The 20,205-nt window shown below is 43.1% G+C and overlaps 1 protein-coding gene across 2 annotated transcripts in view; it reads left to right on the top strand.

The window, feature by feature from the left end:
* MCF2L2 (MCF.2 cell line derived transforming sequence-like 2) overlaps positions 1-20,205 on the top strand; it is a 382,435-nt gene that overhangs the window by 123,242 nt on the left and 238,988 nt on the right. For both annotated transcript variants that reach the window (XM_088456383.1, XM_088456384.1), the window contains exons 9-10: positions 4,140-4,254; positions 18,738-18,857. In XM_088456383.1, coding sequence (XP_088312509.1) covers positions 4,140-4,254; positions 18,738-18,857 — 235 coding nt within the window. The remainder of the gene's footprint in view (positions 1-4,139; positions 4,255-18,737; positions 18,858-20,205) is intronic.

The following is a 20,205-nucleotide window of genomic DNA, read 5'->3' on the forward strand; positions in this document are numbered from 1 at the left end:
ATATATATATGTATGTGTGTGTGTGTGTATGTATGTATATATATATATATTACCCACTGGTGGTTGAATGAAGATGAATATCATAGTGAATTAATGAGAAATAATATTCTCTGATAAAGATAATATCTGTACACCATATTTTAGAGTGACTAATAAAGGTTATATTTTATCAATTTTCCAGAGAATACAACACTATATATGTTGGACCTATTGGTGCATACACACGGTCAGATTTTTCTTCAGATCTGAACGATAATGATTTACAAAATCGTTCAATCGTTCATATCTGAAGGAAAATCTGACATGTCTGAACGATGAACGATCCCGATGGTCAGATAGCGATATCTGACATCTGATGTGTTTGCAGTCAGATTTGGACGATTCCATTCATTTTAATGCGGTCAAAAATCGTTCATCGTTCAAATCGTTCGTCAAATCGTTCAACCGTTCATCTGACACATCTGACCGTGTGTATGCTCCATATGATTGTGCGCCGAACCATATTTCTTATCTTTTTTCCAATTTGAAGTGAGACAGGAAATCTTGTCTAGCCTCTCACACAGGGGCTTCCTGCATCTTGTGCGTCTTCTCACTGCGCCTACTCCGGAACTGAGTGTACACCAGTATGGGTGATGCAGAGAAGTGTGCAATTCACTCACATCTTCGACTGAAGAAGCGTTATTGAGTTGTAACAGGGTGTTCTCATGTAGGGAAAATTCGGTGATCACGTGTTAATATAGGCTAGGCGAAAGTGCTTACTGATTTGTAGCTTAGCAGGCTTATACATAGGGGCAGTCGGTCCCATTGCAAGCTGCATACAATTCTTCATACGGTCAAATATACACATTTTTCTTTTTTAGAGCTACATACAACCAATTTGTAGTGTTCAAATTGGATTCTATGGGGTATATTTACTAAAGTGCAGATTTTTAGAAGTGGAGATGTTGCCCATAACAACCAATCAGATTCTAGCTATTATCTTCTAGAAGGTGCTAGATAAATGATAAGTAGCATCTGATAGGTTGTTATGGGCAATGATTCCACTTCTGTAAACACTCACTTTAGTAAATATACCCCTGTCAGTCTAATGTGTAAGCACTTGCCTCGTCTTCCACAAGGGATTGCCCTCTTACTACATGTGATCCATCCCACACATGTGAGCGCTATTTAAATATCATGTAGAAGGTTTTGTGCAATTTATCATACTGTACAACACTGCAACATTGACTTAAAAGGGCAGGTAATTAATTGGCTTTCTCACTCAGTCAGTACTGACGGTCTCGCTGAGTAAACAAGGTGACACTAGATGAATTGTTGTGACTGGCTTGTTTATCTCTGTCAGCTCTATGGATACAGACTCTTATTGGCAACTCTCTGCTACAGGTTTATATACCTGAACCCTGACTCACACCATGTTAGAACATAATATACAACATTTAAAAAAAACTTACGGTGCTGAGCAGGTTCATATCAACGCATTAGGGGCCGGATTCAGAGTTGTGCGCAAACCCGATGGTTTGCATACAACTTTGAAGTTTAAAGATCTGCACATGTGCTGAATCTATACTGCGCATGTGCAGATCTCCTGCAAGCTAGCTCATAGAGTGCATGGGTGACGCTGCCTGATTGACAGGCTGGGTCTTTTTGGGGGTGGAGCGTTAGTTAGTGTCCAAGAAAACAGGGGTGTGTTAGCCCCGTTTTCTGGGCATGCTGAAGCCAGTGGCTTGAATGATTTCAGTTGTGTGAAAACAGTGGTAACCTGAAGAGTACTCAGATGACCGATGCTCACACAGAGTGATCCGATGCTGCGTCTTTGGATGCTGTGGCAGATCACAGAAGCCGGCAGGAGACGTTTATTTACACTACTCATTAGCATATTATTAGACAACCGCTGTGTACAAAGCTGCAGTGGCTGTGTAATAGCGTGCAACTCTGAATCAGGCCCTATGTATTGGGCTCTTAAGGGTAAATTAGGGCTGATGTATTAGTTCCTGAGCGGACAATAGTGCCTTTTAGACATAATCCATTTTGTTTTTTTCTTCTGTCTTTTGCATCATATTTCTCAACTGTCTGATGTGACATATTTTATTTCCTGTAGCAACACAGTTACAACATATACTCTGACATGTGGCAGTCTTAAGATAGATGAACTATGCTTATCTGCTAGTTGCAGTAGGATGAGCAATTGCGCTTGATGGGACAGGTTTGCAACATCTATGTGGCTGAAGCTCATGTAAGACGGCTGTTTTATGTTAATGGGTCTATTTGTGAAACAATTTAAAATTACTGTTGATCGGTTCGGTTCTGGCTCGGATCTCCCTACCAAGTTCGAATCTAAATACGTCATCTTTCACGAACCTCTCGGCACAGATGTCTGTGAAAGATGATGTTTTGCCTCGTTGGCAGTTTGTTGCTTTCTATTTTTTTTCACCTAATGAATGTACCCAATAGTATGTGTAGAATGTCTATGTGTAAGTTTAAAAAGAATTGTTGATTCAAATTAAATTGCTATTAAAAAAACATGTTTAACATCATTTCATTGAGTCCAAGTTTACTTGCAACACACTTCTCTACTTTGTGGACCTCCACTCCTGAATATTTAAGGGCTACAGTAAGTGTGGATTTGGGGGTGGGTGATATGGGATATGTAATTCGCGTCATGATGCCCAGCCACGTCATAAGATAGAGAAGCGTGATGCAAAGAGTGGCCTAATGTCCCGGGTAAAAATGGCTCCGGCGTCTCAGTTCTTGCAGGAGAAATTTATATGCAATTCAAAACACGCGAGATCCGACATTTTTGGGATTATTACATTTTGCCTTGATTTGAGACCCAGATTTGGCTGGGGGAACGAGGCATGTCTCGGTTCAACTCGGGACCCAAGTGCGTATGTGTTTGGCATTCAACAAAACTGAAGCGCTCATACTATGACTACCCATGGTTTCTTACAAATATACATATGAATGCTGTTACTGCTGTATAGACTTATGGAGCATACACACGGTCAGATTTAAAAAATCGTTCAATCGTTCATATCTGAAGGAAAATCTGACATATTTGTCAGATGAACGATTTGAACGATGCGTGTTCCCGATGGTCAGATAACGATATCTGACATCTCATGTGTTTGCAGTCAGACTTGGACGATTCCATTCATTTTAATGCAATCAAAAATCGTTCAAATCTTTGGTGAAATCGTTCACATCGTTCAAATCGTTCAATCGTTCATCTGACAGATCTGACAAATCTGACCGTGTGTATGCTCCATTAGAGGGATTGGACACCAAGTGAAGCAAAATCATTGCTTTTGAGTCACTTTATCTAAAAATATCAAACACATCATAAATATATGTTAATAGCTGGACAACTACAAGAGGCGATTTGACGGGTTTGGTACAGGATGCCGGTGGTCAAAATCCTGACGCCGACATTCCCACAGGGTTAGGATACTGACACCTGTTGACCGGTATCCTAGCCCTCCCTCCCCAGTGCCTAACCTTAACCTCCCCCCTTAGTGCCTGACACCCCCCCCTATCCCCACTACTTACCTTCGGGATTCCGGCGCTGTAACCCGCTCGCCGGGATATTGACCACATCCCGATTTGACTCCTGAGTTTATCATAAGTTTCCTATATTATTATCGTTATATAGTTGTTTTCGGCACAGTCCTGACAGGGACAGAAGGGGGAGTGAGACAGAAAACTATTATATCGATACACTGATTATTTTATATATTTTTTTTGCTGAAATAATATTTTTAGGAGAATTCTCATTGTTATTGTGGATTATTAAATTACTGTTTTCATACCCATTGGGCAGTGAGTTACTGTCACAAATTCTATTCCTTCGTTTTCTATCTTTATTTCTCCCTTCCGTCTCCCTCCCTCCCCCTTCTGTCCCTTTCATTACTGCGCCGAAAACAACAATATTACGATTTCTATATATTATTACTAGTGAGGAAACCAGCTAGTTGGGTGGCTGCAACCTATGCTTATTGTTATTATTCAGAAAGTGTGCAGATAGTTCTTCATACCTTATTTCCTATATTATTGTATGTTCTGCTGCTTTCTGTTATTTGGCTAATGTAATAGAACATGGATTTTCTCTAGACTTACCCGCATCTCCCCACTGTCCTCTCCAGGTTACTGGCTCAGTTGGATGAAACGGAAAAAGCTTTTGATCAGTTCTGGTGCCGCCATCATCTGAAGTTAGAACAATGCTTGCAGCTGCGACACTTTGAGCACGATTTCAGAGAGGTATATTAAACATAATGGAATATCATTAGGCCTTCCCATATAGTAAATTGGGAATGTAATAACTAGATTATGTAAGATCCTTTTCCAAAGTTAATAATAATATTGCACACCTACGGGTAAATTTACTAAGATTCGAGTCTGATCGAGTATATATTTTTTTTAAACTCTATTAGCATCGCCGAAACTCGGGTGATTTTCCCGTTTTTCAACTCGCAAATTTACTAAGAAGTGAGTTTAGCTGAAAGTGAGTTTTCTGATGGTGAAGCAGATTGAGATTTCTCCCCCGAGTAGCAATTTTAGATGAGTTTACTCACCGAGATTGCAGTGTTTTCTCTCTGCAAAACTCTCCCGAGCAAGCAGCCTGCACATATCAGTGAGATATGTGAAGGCTGCTTGTCTGGCCAACCTGTTAAAGAAGAGTTAAATCTTTAAAAAAAATTACGTATGCAACCCCCCCCCAAAAGCATAACCAGCCCCGAATTGGTCAGCCAGTCCTGGTTCCAAAAATTACGGGGTACAAAATGAGTAGGGTTCCCCCGTAATTTAGGAACCAGCACCTGGCTGCAGGGCCAGTGCTGGTTTTAAATATAGGGGGACAAAATTGCATAGGGGTCCCCCTATATTTAAAAACAGCACCGGACCAAAACCAACCGGAGTGTAATGCCACAGCCAGGAGACCCTATTACCGGGTGTCCATGGCCAAAGCATTCGAACCCCAAGCCGGTCAGGCCAAGCCAGGGTTGTCAGGGGAGGTGGGGACCCCCCAAGTAAGGGGTCCCCCTCTCCCAAAACTCCAGTCTTGATCTGAAGCCCGGGGCTCTTCCCCGTACCCCTAGGCTGTGGGTACGGGGGGTAATAATGTGAAAAATAGTTGAAAACTATTGTATTTTACAGTGGAACTACAGGTGCCAGGATACATGCTCTTTGGCACTTGTGGAACTACAAGTGCCAGCAGGCAGCCGGCACCCGTACCCCCACTGTAAAATAAATAGTTTAAAAACCACAGTACACACACCGTATACAGTAAAACATTATTACATATACCTAACCCACTCACACATACTGTCCCCTTGTCCCATGTACATTCCACAGGTGTACCTGGAAAAATATCCCATACTCACCTCCATCCTGGCACCGCTCTTCGTAGCATCCCTGTACTTGGCAAAATAAGAGAACGATTTACCTGATCCAAGGTGGGCAGGGGGAATTTTTTTTTATTATAAACACTTTACATTAAGTACACATGCAGAAACATACACAAATCACACTGATTTGTGTATGTTTCTGGCAAGCTCACAGCTCAGGAGGTTGAGTATGTGAAACTGCAATTTCTCTGCGAGTTTGCTCTAATCTCACCCAAGATTGTAATCTCGAATTTTAGTAAATTTGCAAGCTGCATCTTTTTCATGAAAAGTACTTCCGAGTTTTCCCGATGGTGAGTTGATTCGAGTTTGGGATCTCACCCGAGTTTTACGAGTGAGATTAAAGAACTCTCTCCCCAACTCACCCGAGTTTGTCTTTAGTAAATTTGCGAGATGAAAAACATGCCTAAACTCACCCGAGATTGCAATCTCGACCAAACTCGAATATTAGTAAATTTACCACTTAATCTCTTGTACGAAGCTGCAATGTTGTGACTCTACAAAGCAAATTTGGTTTCATGACCTCATCCACCTACTTTTGATGAGCCTGTTTTACTTGGAAGATGTATGTGTAAAGATAGCAGCTTCTGGGGAGAGGGGGTTGTGTCATTCCTTACTAAATACAGACTGTGGGTTTGCTTCTTGTTAAGTTTAGCTTAGAACAGTCACCTGTAGGGTGGTATGGTAAACTAATTAGGGTTTTTCAGAGTGCACATACAGAACCAATTTATGCAGTTAACAAACATGAAAGTCAAGGATATTTTGTTATGGACCCAGATGACGAACACTGTCAGTAATAGCTTGGCAACAGCACCTAATGTTAGAGCCAACTATTGTCTTGATTTTCTAAAGGTAGTTTTCCTGCTGGTACAGTGAGGTTATTAAACTACTGTTGTTTGTTTACTATTGTCTTAACAACAGGCTCGCTAACCGTTATTTTGGCATTAGTTTGTAGCTCTTGGTAATTTCAAAGAGTCCTTATCTGCACAACAGTATTCTGTAACCTGCTGCCTGTAACCTCTTGTGCTATCATGCGATAATATATAAGGGACACAATATCTTTCCTAATCTGTTTCTCCCTAGATCAGAAGGAAACTTTTGCAGCCAAAGCTCAGATAATCCTAGTAGTCGTCTTTAACTTCATGTCTCATTAGTTTACGTTTTCTAGTGATACAACAGTTTTGCAAGAATACAAATATTTGGAGAGACCAGAGCAAATTACATATCTTTTAAGGTTCACGATGGTGGCTCATCTTCCACAGCATACTGACCTGTTCTTATTCAATTATCTAGAACAAAGTTTTTATTATCATACAGGTAGTAAACCTGTATGATAAAAAAAACTTTGGACCTGATTCAGAGCCGCTCGCAAAAAGCGAAAAGGCGAGCGCTCGCTCTGAATCAGGGCGGCCATTTTTTTTAAAAAAACGGCCTTCTGGGCGCTCGCTAAGCTGTGGGTGACCACCAACAGCTTTGCGAGCGGCCAGGTGATGGTCGCGACCTTCGGGCTTGCGACAAGACCCTTGTGGTAGGGTCTCGTCTGCCGCAAGCCCCAGTGAGCTTCCGGCTCTAATAGAGCCGAAAGCTCACTACTGACATCACTTGTGGTGTCAGTAGGGCCTCCCACAAACGGCAGGCGTTCCTTCAGGAACACCTCCGTTTGTCCAGCCACCCCGTCTACAAAACGGGGCAGCTGTCGATCAACATCGACAGCTGCCCCATTTTGCTGCGAGCCCCGGAGCGAGTGATTTGTTGCTCGCTCCGGGGCTCGCGCGTGCGCACTGCCCAGCCATCGACCCGCTTGCGAGCGCATAGCGCTTGCCAGCGGGTCTGAATCAGGCCCTTTGTTCGAGTTAAATTTAATTCCTTCCCTTGGTGACCTCTTTGAAAATACCTCCAGGCTTCTGTATGAGCCCCCAGAGCTCAGATTCACAAACTCACATTACTGAGGATCATAGTTCTCCTGTCTTCCTAAACCAGTCACTGGTTCCACAAAAAATCACTGTGAAAGTCACCTATGCTGCCAGATCACTTAATAGTTAGAGGAGCTGCTATGTTCATAGGTATTCATTGTTAGAATATTGTTAGAATATGAAGAAAATGGTAGGTGTAGCATCATTATACACTTAGGCAATGTGATTATGTTACATCTATTTGATTGTTAGACAAAGGTACATCAGTTTATTTAAGTGCAGCCACCTCCTATAAGGAACCTTTGATGAGAGAAATGACAAAAGCAGGCTTCTGTGATCCGATGACAGCATCAGAAGACGCAGCATGGGATCAACTGCATGAAAATCGGACGCAGCAACTGCCCACCTATGCAATAGTCAACAAATACTGACCACTTTTGTTCTTGGATCACTAAACCTGCACAGTGATCCTCTAGTGCTGCCGAGTGTTCTCAATGACGTTAGTTCCATAAAACGATGAAAAGTGAGTAAAAAAAACAAAGGTTACAAGAGATACAGTATACATTTGGATCATAACAGTACTAGTGACTGAATTAGAAAGAGCAGTTATGCCAGACAGCACTGAAAAGAGGATTAGCTGTTCAAGATCAGCAGAGATAACTAAAAATAAATGTGCAGGAATTCTATTTCTGCACATGCAGCTGTGTTGACACACAACTTGCCATCATGTCACATTCTAACTCCACCAATATTTAATAACAGTATTAAAAAGAAAACACCAACTGCTCAAAGACATTTATATTTAATATTAGAATTAAATTATTGTATAGCAATCAAGCAGCTAGAGATACCTTTACTATAGAACATACAGTATATATTGCCTCCTCATAATTCTACATGTTCAGTCCTCACCAGTCTGTGTCCCACATGCCCCCATCCAATTGCATATGCTCTATATATTCCCCCTCATTACCTGCTTATGCTTCATATTCTTCCCTCCTTTCCTGTTTGTACCCCACATTCACCTCACCAGTCTGTATCCCACATGCCCCCATCCAATTGCATATGCTCTATATTCGCCCTCATTACCTGCTTATGCTTCATATTCTTCCCTCCTTTCCTGTTTGTACCCCACATTCACCTCACCAGTCTGTATCCCACATGCCCCCATCCAATTGCATATGCTCTATATTCCCCCTCATTACCTGCTTATGCTTCATATTCTTCCCTCCTTTCCTGTTTGTACCCCACATTCACCTCACCAGTCTGTATCCCACATGCCCCCATCCAATTGCATATGCTCTATATTCCCCCTCATTACCTGCTTATGCTTCATATTCTTCCCTCCTTTCCTGTTTGTACCCCACATTCACCTCACCAGTCTGTATCCCACATGCCCCCATCCAATTGCATATGCTCTATATTCGCCCTCATTACCTGCTTATGCTTCATATTCTTCCCTCCTTTCCTGTTTGTACCCCACATTCACCTCACCAGTCTGTATCCCACATGCCCCCATCCAATTGCATATGCTCTATATTCCCCCTCATTACCTGCTTATGCTTCATATTCTTCCCTCCTTTCCTGTTTGTACCCCACATTCACCTCACCAGTCTGTATCCCACATGCCCCCATCCAATTGCATATGCTCTATATTCCCCCTCATTACCTGCTTATGCTTCATATTCTTCCCTCCTTTCCTGTTTGTACCCCACATTCACCTCACCAGTCTGTATCCCACATGCCCCCATCCAATTGCATATGCTCTATATTCCCCCTCATTACCTGCTTATGCTTCATATTCTTCCCTCCTTTCCTGTTTGTACCCCACATTCACCTCACCAGTCTGTATCCCACATGCCCCCATCCAATTGCATATGCTCTATATTCGCCCTCATTACCTGCTTATGCTTCATATTCTTCCCTCCTTTCCTGTTTGTACCCCACATTCACCTCACCAGTCTGTATCCCACATGCCCCCATCCAATTGCATATGCTCTATATTCCCCCTCATTACCTGCTTATGCTTCATATTCTTCCCTCCTTTCCTGTTTGTACCCCACATTCACCTCACCAGTCTGTATCCCACATGCCCCCATCCAATTGCATATGCTCTATATTCCCCCTCATTACCTACTTATGCTTCATATTCTTCCCTCCTTTCCTGTTTGTACCCCACATTCACCTCACCAGTCTGTATCCCACATGCCCCCATCCAATTGCATATGCTCTATATTCCCCCTCATTACCTGCTTATGCTTCATATTCTTCCCTCCTTTCCTGTTTGTACCCCACATTCACCTCACCAGTCTGTATCCCACATGCCCCCATCCAATTGCATATGCTCTATATTCCCCCTCATTACCTGCTTATGCTTCATATTCTTCCCTCCTTTCCTGTTTGTACCCCACATTCACCTCACCAGTCTGTATCCCACATGCCCCCATCCAATTGCATATGCTCTATATTCCCCCTCATTACCTGCTTATGCTTCATATTCTTCCCTCCTTTCCTGTTTGTACCCCACATTCACCTCACCAGTCTGTATCCCACATGCCCCCATCCAATTGCATATGCTCTATATTCCCCCTCATTACCTGCTTATGCTTCATATTCTTCCCTCCTTTCCTGTTTGTACCCCACATTCACCTCACCAGTCTGTATCCCACATGCCCCCATCCAATTGCATATGCTCTATATTCCCCCTCATTACCTGCTTATGCTTCATATTCTTCCCTCCTTGCCTGTTTGTACCCCACATTCACCTCACCAGTCTGTATCCCACATGCCCCCATCCAATTGCATATGCTCTATATTCCCCCTCATTACCTACTTATGCTTCATATTCTTCCCTCCTTTCCTGTTTGTACCCCACATTCACCTCACCAGTCTGTATCCCACATGCCCCCATCCAATTGCATATGCTCTATATTCCCCCTCATTACCTGCTTATGCTTCATATTCTTCCCTCCTTGCCTGTTTGTACCCCACATTCACCTCACCAGTCTGAATCCCACATGCCCCCATCCAATTGCATATGCTCTATATTCCCCCTCATTACCTGCTTATGCTTCATATTCTTCCCTCCTTGCCTGTTTGTACCCTACATTCACCTCACCAGTCTGTATCCCACATGCCCCCATCCTCTATATTCCCCCTCATTACCTGCTTATGCTTCATATTCTTCCCTCCTTGCCTGTTTGTACCCCACATTCACCTCACCAGTCTGTATCCCACATGCTCTCCTTTTTACACTTTTGTGTCCCTCATATCTTCTTCACCGAGTAATTACAGCGTAAAGATCTCTATGCTGTGCTATCTCCCTGGTGGTTTCTCCCTTTGCATTCTGGAGATAACTCATGTGGGCAGGCAGATTGTATGTACTGCACCTATGCAGAAGTTATTTTAAATAGGAATTTTGCATTCTGCTGCCTAAGGCAGAAACCGAAGTTGCACAAATATTCGTATTAATGTTTTGTACGCTATAGCTGCCTATTTATCAAAATAGTAATAAGTGCTGATATATCATGTACTGGACAGCTGCTCCGAAAAGCAGCTGTTTTGCTGAAACGTAACACTAATGCGTGGCGCTGTGAGATATATGCCTGTCAGATCGACAGACATTTTATCTGACAAGCTGAAACCCATCAGATATTGTGGCCATACATAGTGAGATAAGTCACAGTGTATGGCCACACGATATCTGTGTGCCTCCCCTGGGGAGGAGACATTTCCCTGTTCCTCCCCTAGGGGAAATGACGGTCAGTCGGCTGCGGCAGTGCATACCAAAAACTTATCAAATCTGACTGACATGCTGGACGATTTTACATCTCCATCAGAGCGATAGGTTGCAGCAGTACAATGTTCATGCATTCGGCCTGATAAGATGATTATCAGCTGGATGGGCTGATAGTTGGACAGTGTACGCCCAGCATTACACTTTCGTCGCTAATGCACTGTTTGTTGTAATGTCGCTATGCACGTATCCACGGGTGCCGAGAGGGGAGGAGTGGGTACTGATTACCCTGGATCTGCTCCTGGCTGAGGTGAAGAATGGAGGCTCCCCCCCCAAGTGGAGCGTGCAGAGTTGTGCAGTTAATAGTTTTCTTTTAGAAGGAGGGGGGGCAGGGGGCGTGGCCATGCCTCCTTACATTTGGCCATTTCCCTTGTCATAGCCTGTGCCCGCCCAGACTGTTTACAGCCCTGCATGTACTGTAGGTTGCGCAAGCACACTATCCAAATGGACCCCATCCCTCTTTGTATTACAGACCCTCCTGCTGTTGGTAGAAGCTGTCTAATGCCATCTGAACATAGCGTTAAGCTGCATACACACCTAAAGATTTTCTGTCCAACCATCCAACTAGTTGATTGGTTGGAATGAAAATCTAGTAACGTATGGGAGTAACTGATGATCAGCAATTTGCTCCTAAATGCCAGAAAACAGATGAAAATGGTCGTTCAGACAAGTTTGTTAAATGTTTGATCTAATCATTTTGTTCAAACAACAGTTTTTGTCCATTTACCAGCGTTTGGGAGAAAATTGCTGATTGTCATTTGCTGTCATACCTTAACAGATTTTCATTCCAACCAATCAACTAGTTGGATGCTTGGACAGAAAATCTTTGTGTGTACCCAGCCTTAGATCCCGCAGTCAGGTTCTGAAAAATGTCACTTTTCGGAGCTCGATAAATGGCACAGCTGCGATGTTCACATAACTAGTTGTGTGCTCTGCCACTTACCGGAATGCAGGAGATATGTGTGACATCTTCTGTGTTAGAGACTTAATAAATAGCTTACATTACTTAATTTAGTGATAGTCATGCAAAAACTGCTGCGTCTGCATGATTAATGGGCTTAATAAATAGGCCTTAAGCTGGGCATACACGTCCAGATAAAATGCCTGTCAGACCGACAGACATTTTATCTGGCATCCTGCCAGCCCGCAGATGTCCGCGGCATACACTGTGAGATTTCTCACAGTGTATTAGCCCCGACATCTGCTCTCTGCCCCAGGGGAGGAGACATTTCCCTGTTCCTTCCATGAACACAGGAACTGTCTGTCGGCCGCGGCTGGGCATACACTGCCCGATGCGGCCGACATTTTTACTCACAAATATCGCATCGTATGGGCATGCTGGACAATCCGGCATGCCTGACCGAGCGATATTTAACCCTCGGTCGCCCGCACACACACTACAATAATTAGGGCGATCCTTGGATATCGGGCGGATCGCCCCAATAATTGTAGCGTGTATGGCCAGCATTAGATACATGCTGCAATTTATCAACAAGTGAAAAACTACCCACAGAGACTATGGCAGATAGAAAAGAAGGTATTTTCCCTACATTTTGCTCTGCTGTCTCACTACGTATCGCTATTGCAATCGCAGCTGCGATTACGCACACAGACCTGCTGCGAAAATATGCTAATGTCTGCAATCTCAAAGCTAGCATAGAGACACCCGCTACCGCTATCTCACATCTGTAATACCTTGCAGTCCTGCGTATACACCTGGAACATCAAGTAACATCGGTCCCTCAGTCTGCCTCCTTGTCAGTCCATCCTGGGGATAGGGAGACTGGCATACATTTGTTTTCAATCACCTAGATAACATTAAACTAAATGAAAAAAAAAAAACATAAAAAAACATTTTCTATTTCAGGATTTTTTAATAATGAAAGGGGAAGTTTGATGACTCAGGTGTGGTACAAAGTGTCGATGTGGACGTTTTGTTGAAATGCACAATGTCCACATGGTCATAATGCCGACATTGTGCATGTAGACAGTTGGCATAGCGTTTTAACAGCACAGCCTGAAACTAAACCTAGCAAGTCACGACATGTCCACATTTTCATTGTCGACATTTCAACCATGTCAACATTCTGAATGTCGACCTAATTACTATATTACGGTGACTTAATTAATTACATCAGGTATACTACTTTTGTACGGACAGGAACTGCCATTTTTTTTTATTTAGATATAATCACTGCCAGTTTTATTGATACAACAAATGAATAGATGTTTTTCTTTGTTGTCAGCCAAGCGACCCTACTTGACTCATATTTATGTAGTCAGTTATGCCACTTTTATATCAAAGTTACAGGGTTCCAATCCGGATCAGACCTGGAACTTACCCTTTCATACTGTGGCCCCGACCCCGGATATTCCCGAGTCTGCACCATTCACACCGGAGCCGGGCCTGCAGTGGCCCGGCCCTTCCGGCGTTACACTGGGCGCTTGGAGATGATGTCATCTCCAAGTGCCACTGAAGACGGCCAAATGGGCGGCATGCGGCACTATCTGAGTCATCGTGAACCGGATCGCGCCTTTTACTTTCTGTGCTGCTGATTTCATGCAGAGGTCAGCAATTCACTCTGTAATTCAACTGACACCCTTGATTGAAATGTCATACTTGTTTATTTTTCTGGTCCGCTCAATGCAAATGAATCCCATTTTTTATTCCTTTATCCTTAATGCTGGCCATCCACTATACAATTATCTGTCAGATATCTGTCCAATCTGGCTGGTTGGAATGAAAACCTGGTAATGTATGGGAGCAAATGACAGTCGATCATATGGTCTTAAACACTGGAAAACGGACAAAAAAACTATTGTTCAAATTGGTAAAATTTGTGTGTTTTAACCAATTTGTCTGTACAACCATTTTTGTCTGTTTTCCAGTATTTGTGAGCAAATGGACGATTGTCCAGTATAGTGTATACCCAGCATTAGCAATTGATTGCAGCAATCGTGCAATTTGCAATCGATTGTGTATAAAAATCTTTTACTTTTTCAATCGATTGTGGCAATTCTCCAATCTGCAATCGATTGAAAAAGGGAAAGATTTTTATACACAATCGATTGCAAATTGCACGATTGCTGCAATCAATTGCTGATGTATGGGGGCCTTTAGATGGATAAAATAATATTACAATGAAAGGAGTCATTGGAAGTATCTGTGCACTGTAGTTACACAACTCCTACTCATTAACATACTCAATGGGGCAATTAACACTTTGCAACATTATAATACAGAATTTCCCACTTGTTTGAAATGACATGAGCTAAAAAAAAAAAAAGTGATGCAAACTACCTGTTGCACCATTTACTTAATCATGTAATCCAGTAACATGTTAGCTGGAAATACTGGGCCGTGTCTGAATTTAACACGTTACTAATGATTCACTTATGGAGCATACAAACGGTCAGATTTGTCAGATTAAAATGAATGGAATCGTCCAAGTCTGACTGCAAACACAGCAGATGTCAGATATCGTTATCTGACAAACGGGAACGCAGATCGTTCTTCGTCCATCGTTCAGGCATGTCAGATATGTCAGATTTTCCTTCAGATATGAACAATTGAACGATTTTTAAATCGTTATCGTTCAGATCTGAAGGAAAAATCTGACCGTGTGTATGCACCATTATTTAGTATGTGACTCACTTCTATATTTAACAGGTGACATAGCTGAGATCTTGGCAGATCTGCCTGTAAAAAGTATCTAAAAAACATTTACATAAAGGCTAGCGGATGCTTTTAATAGAATAACAACTTGAACAGCAAAATAAAATGACTTAATTATTGTACATACAGCGTTTTTAACACTTGTACAATGTATAGCAACTATTGTCTCCAATGACCCCAAACCAGTGGTTCCCAAAGTTTTCTGAATCACGGCACCCTAGAGTATCAGCATTTTTCCACGGCACCCCTGCGCCATAAGTTTTTTATTGAGAAAATCAGCAAAAATGAAGTATTGTCCACATATTTTTTGATAGGTAAAACCAGTGCTGACTGCCAATCACACTGACTAAAAATCATTTTATTTGGTACTGTACCACCAACCAGAGTGCAAGTGCCCTGAGGCATCCCAGGGTGCGAGGGCACCCAGTTTGGGAACCACTGCCCTAAACCCTTTGTATTGTTACTTGCATTTGTGAGCATTGACCTCCCACACTTGAGTAAAAATGGTACTTAGAACCAAATGTCAAATGTGTTTTTCACTAGCATTTATGCTTTTTATAACAAAACAAATACTAGAGAGTATGAGATCTAAAATGACAAGGCCTGTGTCCATAAAAATCCACTTTGGCTGAAACACTCATCACATATGTATGGCAATGAGGTAAGGTGCCACTTTGCAATGAGGCATCTCAACAGCGCCCAGTTCTGGACCTTTTTTGTCATAGGGCAGAACTAGACCCCAGCAACTGTAAGACTGAGATATGTGTAATACCACTTTTACACCAAAGCAAAAACCTGGGTTTTTACTGTGCCTACCCAGGTCACAGCTCTGTGAAAGGGTCCCTGAAAAATAACCCGGGTCAAGTGACCTGGCAATCCAACCCAGGTAGCTACAAGGGTTGGACCCAGGATGGACCCGGGTAACGGTGCCGTGTAAACGGCGTGACCCAGGTTATCCGACCTGGGTCATTCCTAAAATTAGCTGATTGGTGGTTGTGGAACAGTGACCTCCCACTTTTTATGATCTCACAGGTTTAGCAGGACAGACCTGGGTTCAGTGTGAACAGGGCTGACCTGGAAGTAAGCCAGATTGAAGGTGCAGTGTAAATGGGGTCTGACCTGGGTTGGAACCATGTCCAAAACCCAGGTCGGACCCGGGTTTTTGGTGGAAAAGAGGTATAAGTTAGCCATGATTCCCACCTACCACTCACTGGCAGGTATACAAGGCAACCTAAAGAGATACAAGCATCTCCCCAGGTGTTTTCTAACCTAGAGCCAAAGACCAAGTATAGTATAGTATGGGATAGAATGTCAGAGAAACATGGCAGCATGAAGCAAACACCCTCAAAATGATTTTCTGAGTACAAAAAGTTAATCTTGCATTTAAGGAAATGATAGATATAACAGCTCAACTTAAAATATATAAAATATTTAGGAAGGTTTAATTCTGCCATAAGGGTGCACATTCTTTCTCCGCATTGTAATTTTGAGGCACATCAGTGCACAGCATAACAATATACAGTGTTCTCCCCAGAATTTTTTTCCAGCCGGGTGGCATCAAAAAGTACCCAGGTGGGGGCCTTCGTAATTATGCGCACGCCGGGAAAAGGAGTATCTCCCTTACCAATCCAGTCCGACAGGTCTCTGGCTGCTCCACCACTGGCTCTCAGTCAAAAGTGCCCATTATGCAGTGCCCCCTGTATTTGTGCCCTTAATACAGTGCCCCCTGTAGTTTTTCTCTTTATGCATTGCCCAATGTAGTTTAGCTTTGCCCTTATGCAGTGCCCCCAGGCTGAAGTAATGCCCCCAGACTGGTCTCTTATGTAGTGCCCCCAGGCTTAAATAGTGCCCCCAGACTGGCCCCTTATGCAGTACCCCCATTAGCAGGCTTAAATAGTGTCCCTTATGCAGTGCCCCCATTAGCAGCCACCTTTATACAGTGCCCCCAGTAGCAGCCCCCTTTATACAGTGCCCCCAGTAGCAGCCCCCTATACAGTGCCCCCAGTAGCAGCCCCATTATACAGTGCCCCCAGTAGCAGCCCCCTTTATACAGTGCCCTCAGTAGCAGCCCCCTTTATACAGTGCCCTCATTAGCAGCCCCCCTATACAGTGCCCCCATTAGCAGCCCCCTATACAGTGCCCCCATTAGCAGCCCCCCTATACAGTGCCCCCAGTAGCAGCCCCCCTGTACAGTGTCCCCATTAGCAGCCCTCTTTACAGTGCCCCCAGTAGCAGCCCCCTTTATACAGTAATGCATACTCACAAAACAAAAAAAAAATAGAAAACTTACCTGATCCCCGCTCCAGCCGACGACCGCCGCCATCCGCTGCTCCTGGCCCGTTCTTCACTAAGGGAGAGACGTCATGACGTCTCTCCCATCAACTGCTGCGGGGGGAGCCAGAATGGGAGTTCTTGAGTGGGTTCCCTCCATGGCCGGAGCAGCCAATCAGAGTCTGTATGACTCCGCTGGCAGCTGTGTGTTTGTTTCTGTGTAGGGCAGACTGCTACTCACTGCGGTCTGCCCTACACTTGTGGGACACTAGCGGCGGGTGCAGGCCATGGTGCAATGCAGCGGCTGCACCGCCGATGTTACAGTGCTGGGCAGTGGGGGATTTTTACCGGGCAGATCGCAAGACAAATAAAGCGTGGGGAGAATACTGAATATAGGTAATCCTAATAACCAGCAATGAGTTTTATTGGGCAACATTGAAAATGCAGCATAATCAATATAATAAATAAAAAGTGTTTGTGTCTGTACTGACTGAGTGTCAGACCTCTGCGTCCTATTTTCCCAGTATATGTTTTTTGCTATTGAAAATCTGTAACCTGTTATATTTACCACAAATTCAAATGTGAGAAGAAATTAGAATAGATAAGTAGTGTAGTAAGAACATCTCTCTGTAATGGGGATCAGACAGAACTAGTAATTCTGAGGGAAGTGGTAGATGGATATCACTAAATGGAGTATGTGGATGTATTTCTCATACCCCTTTTACACCAGAGCTAAAGCCCGGGTTATTGCAGCGTTAACCCGGGTAGCTCCTTGGTGTAAAAGGGGACAGGGCTGGATTCCTGGGTCGAGTGACCCGGCAAGCCAACCCAGGTAACTTGCAGGGTTTAACACGGGAATGACCCGTGAAATCCTACAGTGTAACCGGCGCGATCCGGGTCACCGTCACCTGGAGCATGCCGGACGATTGGCCGGCTCAAGTGGCACTTGGAGATGACATAATCTTCAAGCGTCCACTTCCACGCTGGAAGAGCCGGGTCACTGCAGACCCGGCTCCGGTGTGAACGGCGCAAACTTGGGAATATCCTGGGTTGGCGCCTGCTAAATTCCGGGTCTGATCCGGTTTGGAACCCTGTTCCAACCTCTGGGTCAGACCCGGAATTTAAGTATAAAAGCGGTACTGGTGGCAATCTAATTAGCGGTGATGGCAGAGAAGTGCTGGTGTTCCAGATGTTCCACAACCACCAACATAGTAGATTTTCCTCACACTCTATAGAGTTATGCAGGAAAATCTGTGATGTTGGATTAATGTAATTAGTGGTTGTGTGCGCATTCGCCGCTCACCACTAACTGAATATGAGCCTTAGATAGTGAACCTATTCCAACAAGTTGTCGGTATGAAATTCATGTCGTGTAGAGCTGCCTAGTACAGCAGATGAAGAGTGAAGAAAACAAGGTGCTCATACCTTATCTAATGCGGTTTAAAATGCTTTATGTGGCTTTACTTACTAAATAACATAATTGGTCTGATATGTCTAGGAACTTAATCCATTTGCTCTTTTGTTTGCCTTCCCTGCCAACTTGAATGCATTTTTGTTAACAGTAGTAGATTACAGGATCAAGTAACTGTTTCAGTGCATCTGGAAATCCCAAGTAAGGCCGAGAGCCAAATAATGAAGCAAGAATTGTTGTATCATTGACATAACTGCGGTTTCATTTTTCACAGCTGAAGCTTACCCTGGATACACTGATGGCTGCTCAAGCTGCTTTTACAGACATAGGAGATAGTATGGCACGAGTGGAGCAACTTCTCAAAGAGTTAAAGCAACAGGAAGAGAGAGGACAGGTAAATGACCCACACTGCTTGGTTTTCTGCCTAGAGAATTAAAGGTGCTGTTACCCATAGCAACTAATCTGGTAATCTTCTCTAATATATTTCAGAAACAGATATCAAACATAAGATTAGTTGCTGTGGGCTACAGCGCGTCTGGTCTTAGCAGCAGTTTTCATACATTTTCCATAGAGTACTGCTTACCAACACGGTACAGTAACCCATAGCAACCAGATGATTGCTTCCATTAGTCTTGCTTGCACGAAATCATTGAGCACAACTTTATTAGTCATTATGGGTTGACAGAAATATTCACCGTGTACCATGACGGTGAATAAACTACAAGATGGGTCAGGCAAAATTAGCTTATTAGATTGTGACTTTTGATTTCTTATGTTAATTTATTAATGTGGGATTAGGATAGTGGAGGTAGTCTACCTCAATTATGCCAACCCCACCATAGCAAACTAACATACTAGAATCTTTACACTACAGTAATGTGTTTCTGTTTGGCTGAAATCTATGGGTGGTGACACATGGGTGTGCTTGAATTTTTTCCAGCTAGCGAAGCACAATTCATAAGAGCTAAATCACCACCATTGTGAAAGTTGAAGTGAAGCGGAAACACTTCTATCCTGTAATATAAGAGCAGATTACCTAGGAAAATGCTATATGCAGCAGTGTACGTCATGTGACAGGGAAGGAGAATTTTACTACCATGTGACTTTATATGAACATAATCGCTTTTGTAGCTGAGAAAGCATAGTGTCCAGGTGCTGCCATTGGACATCACCTTAGAGTCACTCTAACATTTTCTAATCATTGGAAGCACATTTTCTTGGCTTTACTACATCCTACTGGCTCCTAGATTTGGCTGACTAGATTCTGAATTCTATTGAAGAGAAATCTCAAAATGAAAATGGATCAGAGCTAAATAGAAACATTTATTAATAACCTATAAAAGGTACTAAAAAAAAACTAACTTGCACACATATACTTAGAAATACAGCAAACAGTTCCACTTTTAGTATAATAAACTGACAATTTGAATATTATCCAGTATTGATTCTGGCAATCAATATTCATATGTCAACTTAGTTTATCCTAAGTAGGAAATATAGATGGAAATGTGTCCAGCAAGAAATAAATAGTGTATTAAATGGTGTATTACCAGTCCAGTGGCTTGAAGTATGGAGGCAAAAGTTCCTATTTGCACTATGGTAGTAGGGCCCCTCCATGGTAGTGTGAGCTGGATTCTTGGTAATGTCATAAAGAAAAAGTGTCCGATAAGTGGGTAAATCCAGTGGGCTGTGTAGCATGGATCAGTCCTAATGCGTTTCATTGTGACCACAGCTTCATCAGA

The sequence above is a fragment of the Taudactylus pleione genome, unplaced genomic scaffold (genome assembly GCF_031769625.1).
Source record: "Taudactylus pleione unplaced genomic scaffold, aTauple2 ptg000702l, whole genome shotgun sequence".
NCBI lineage: Eukaryota > Metazoa > Chordata > Amphibia > Anura > Myobatrachidae > Taudactylus > Taudactylus pleione.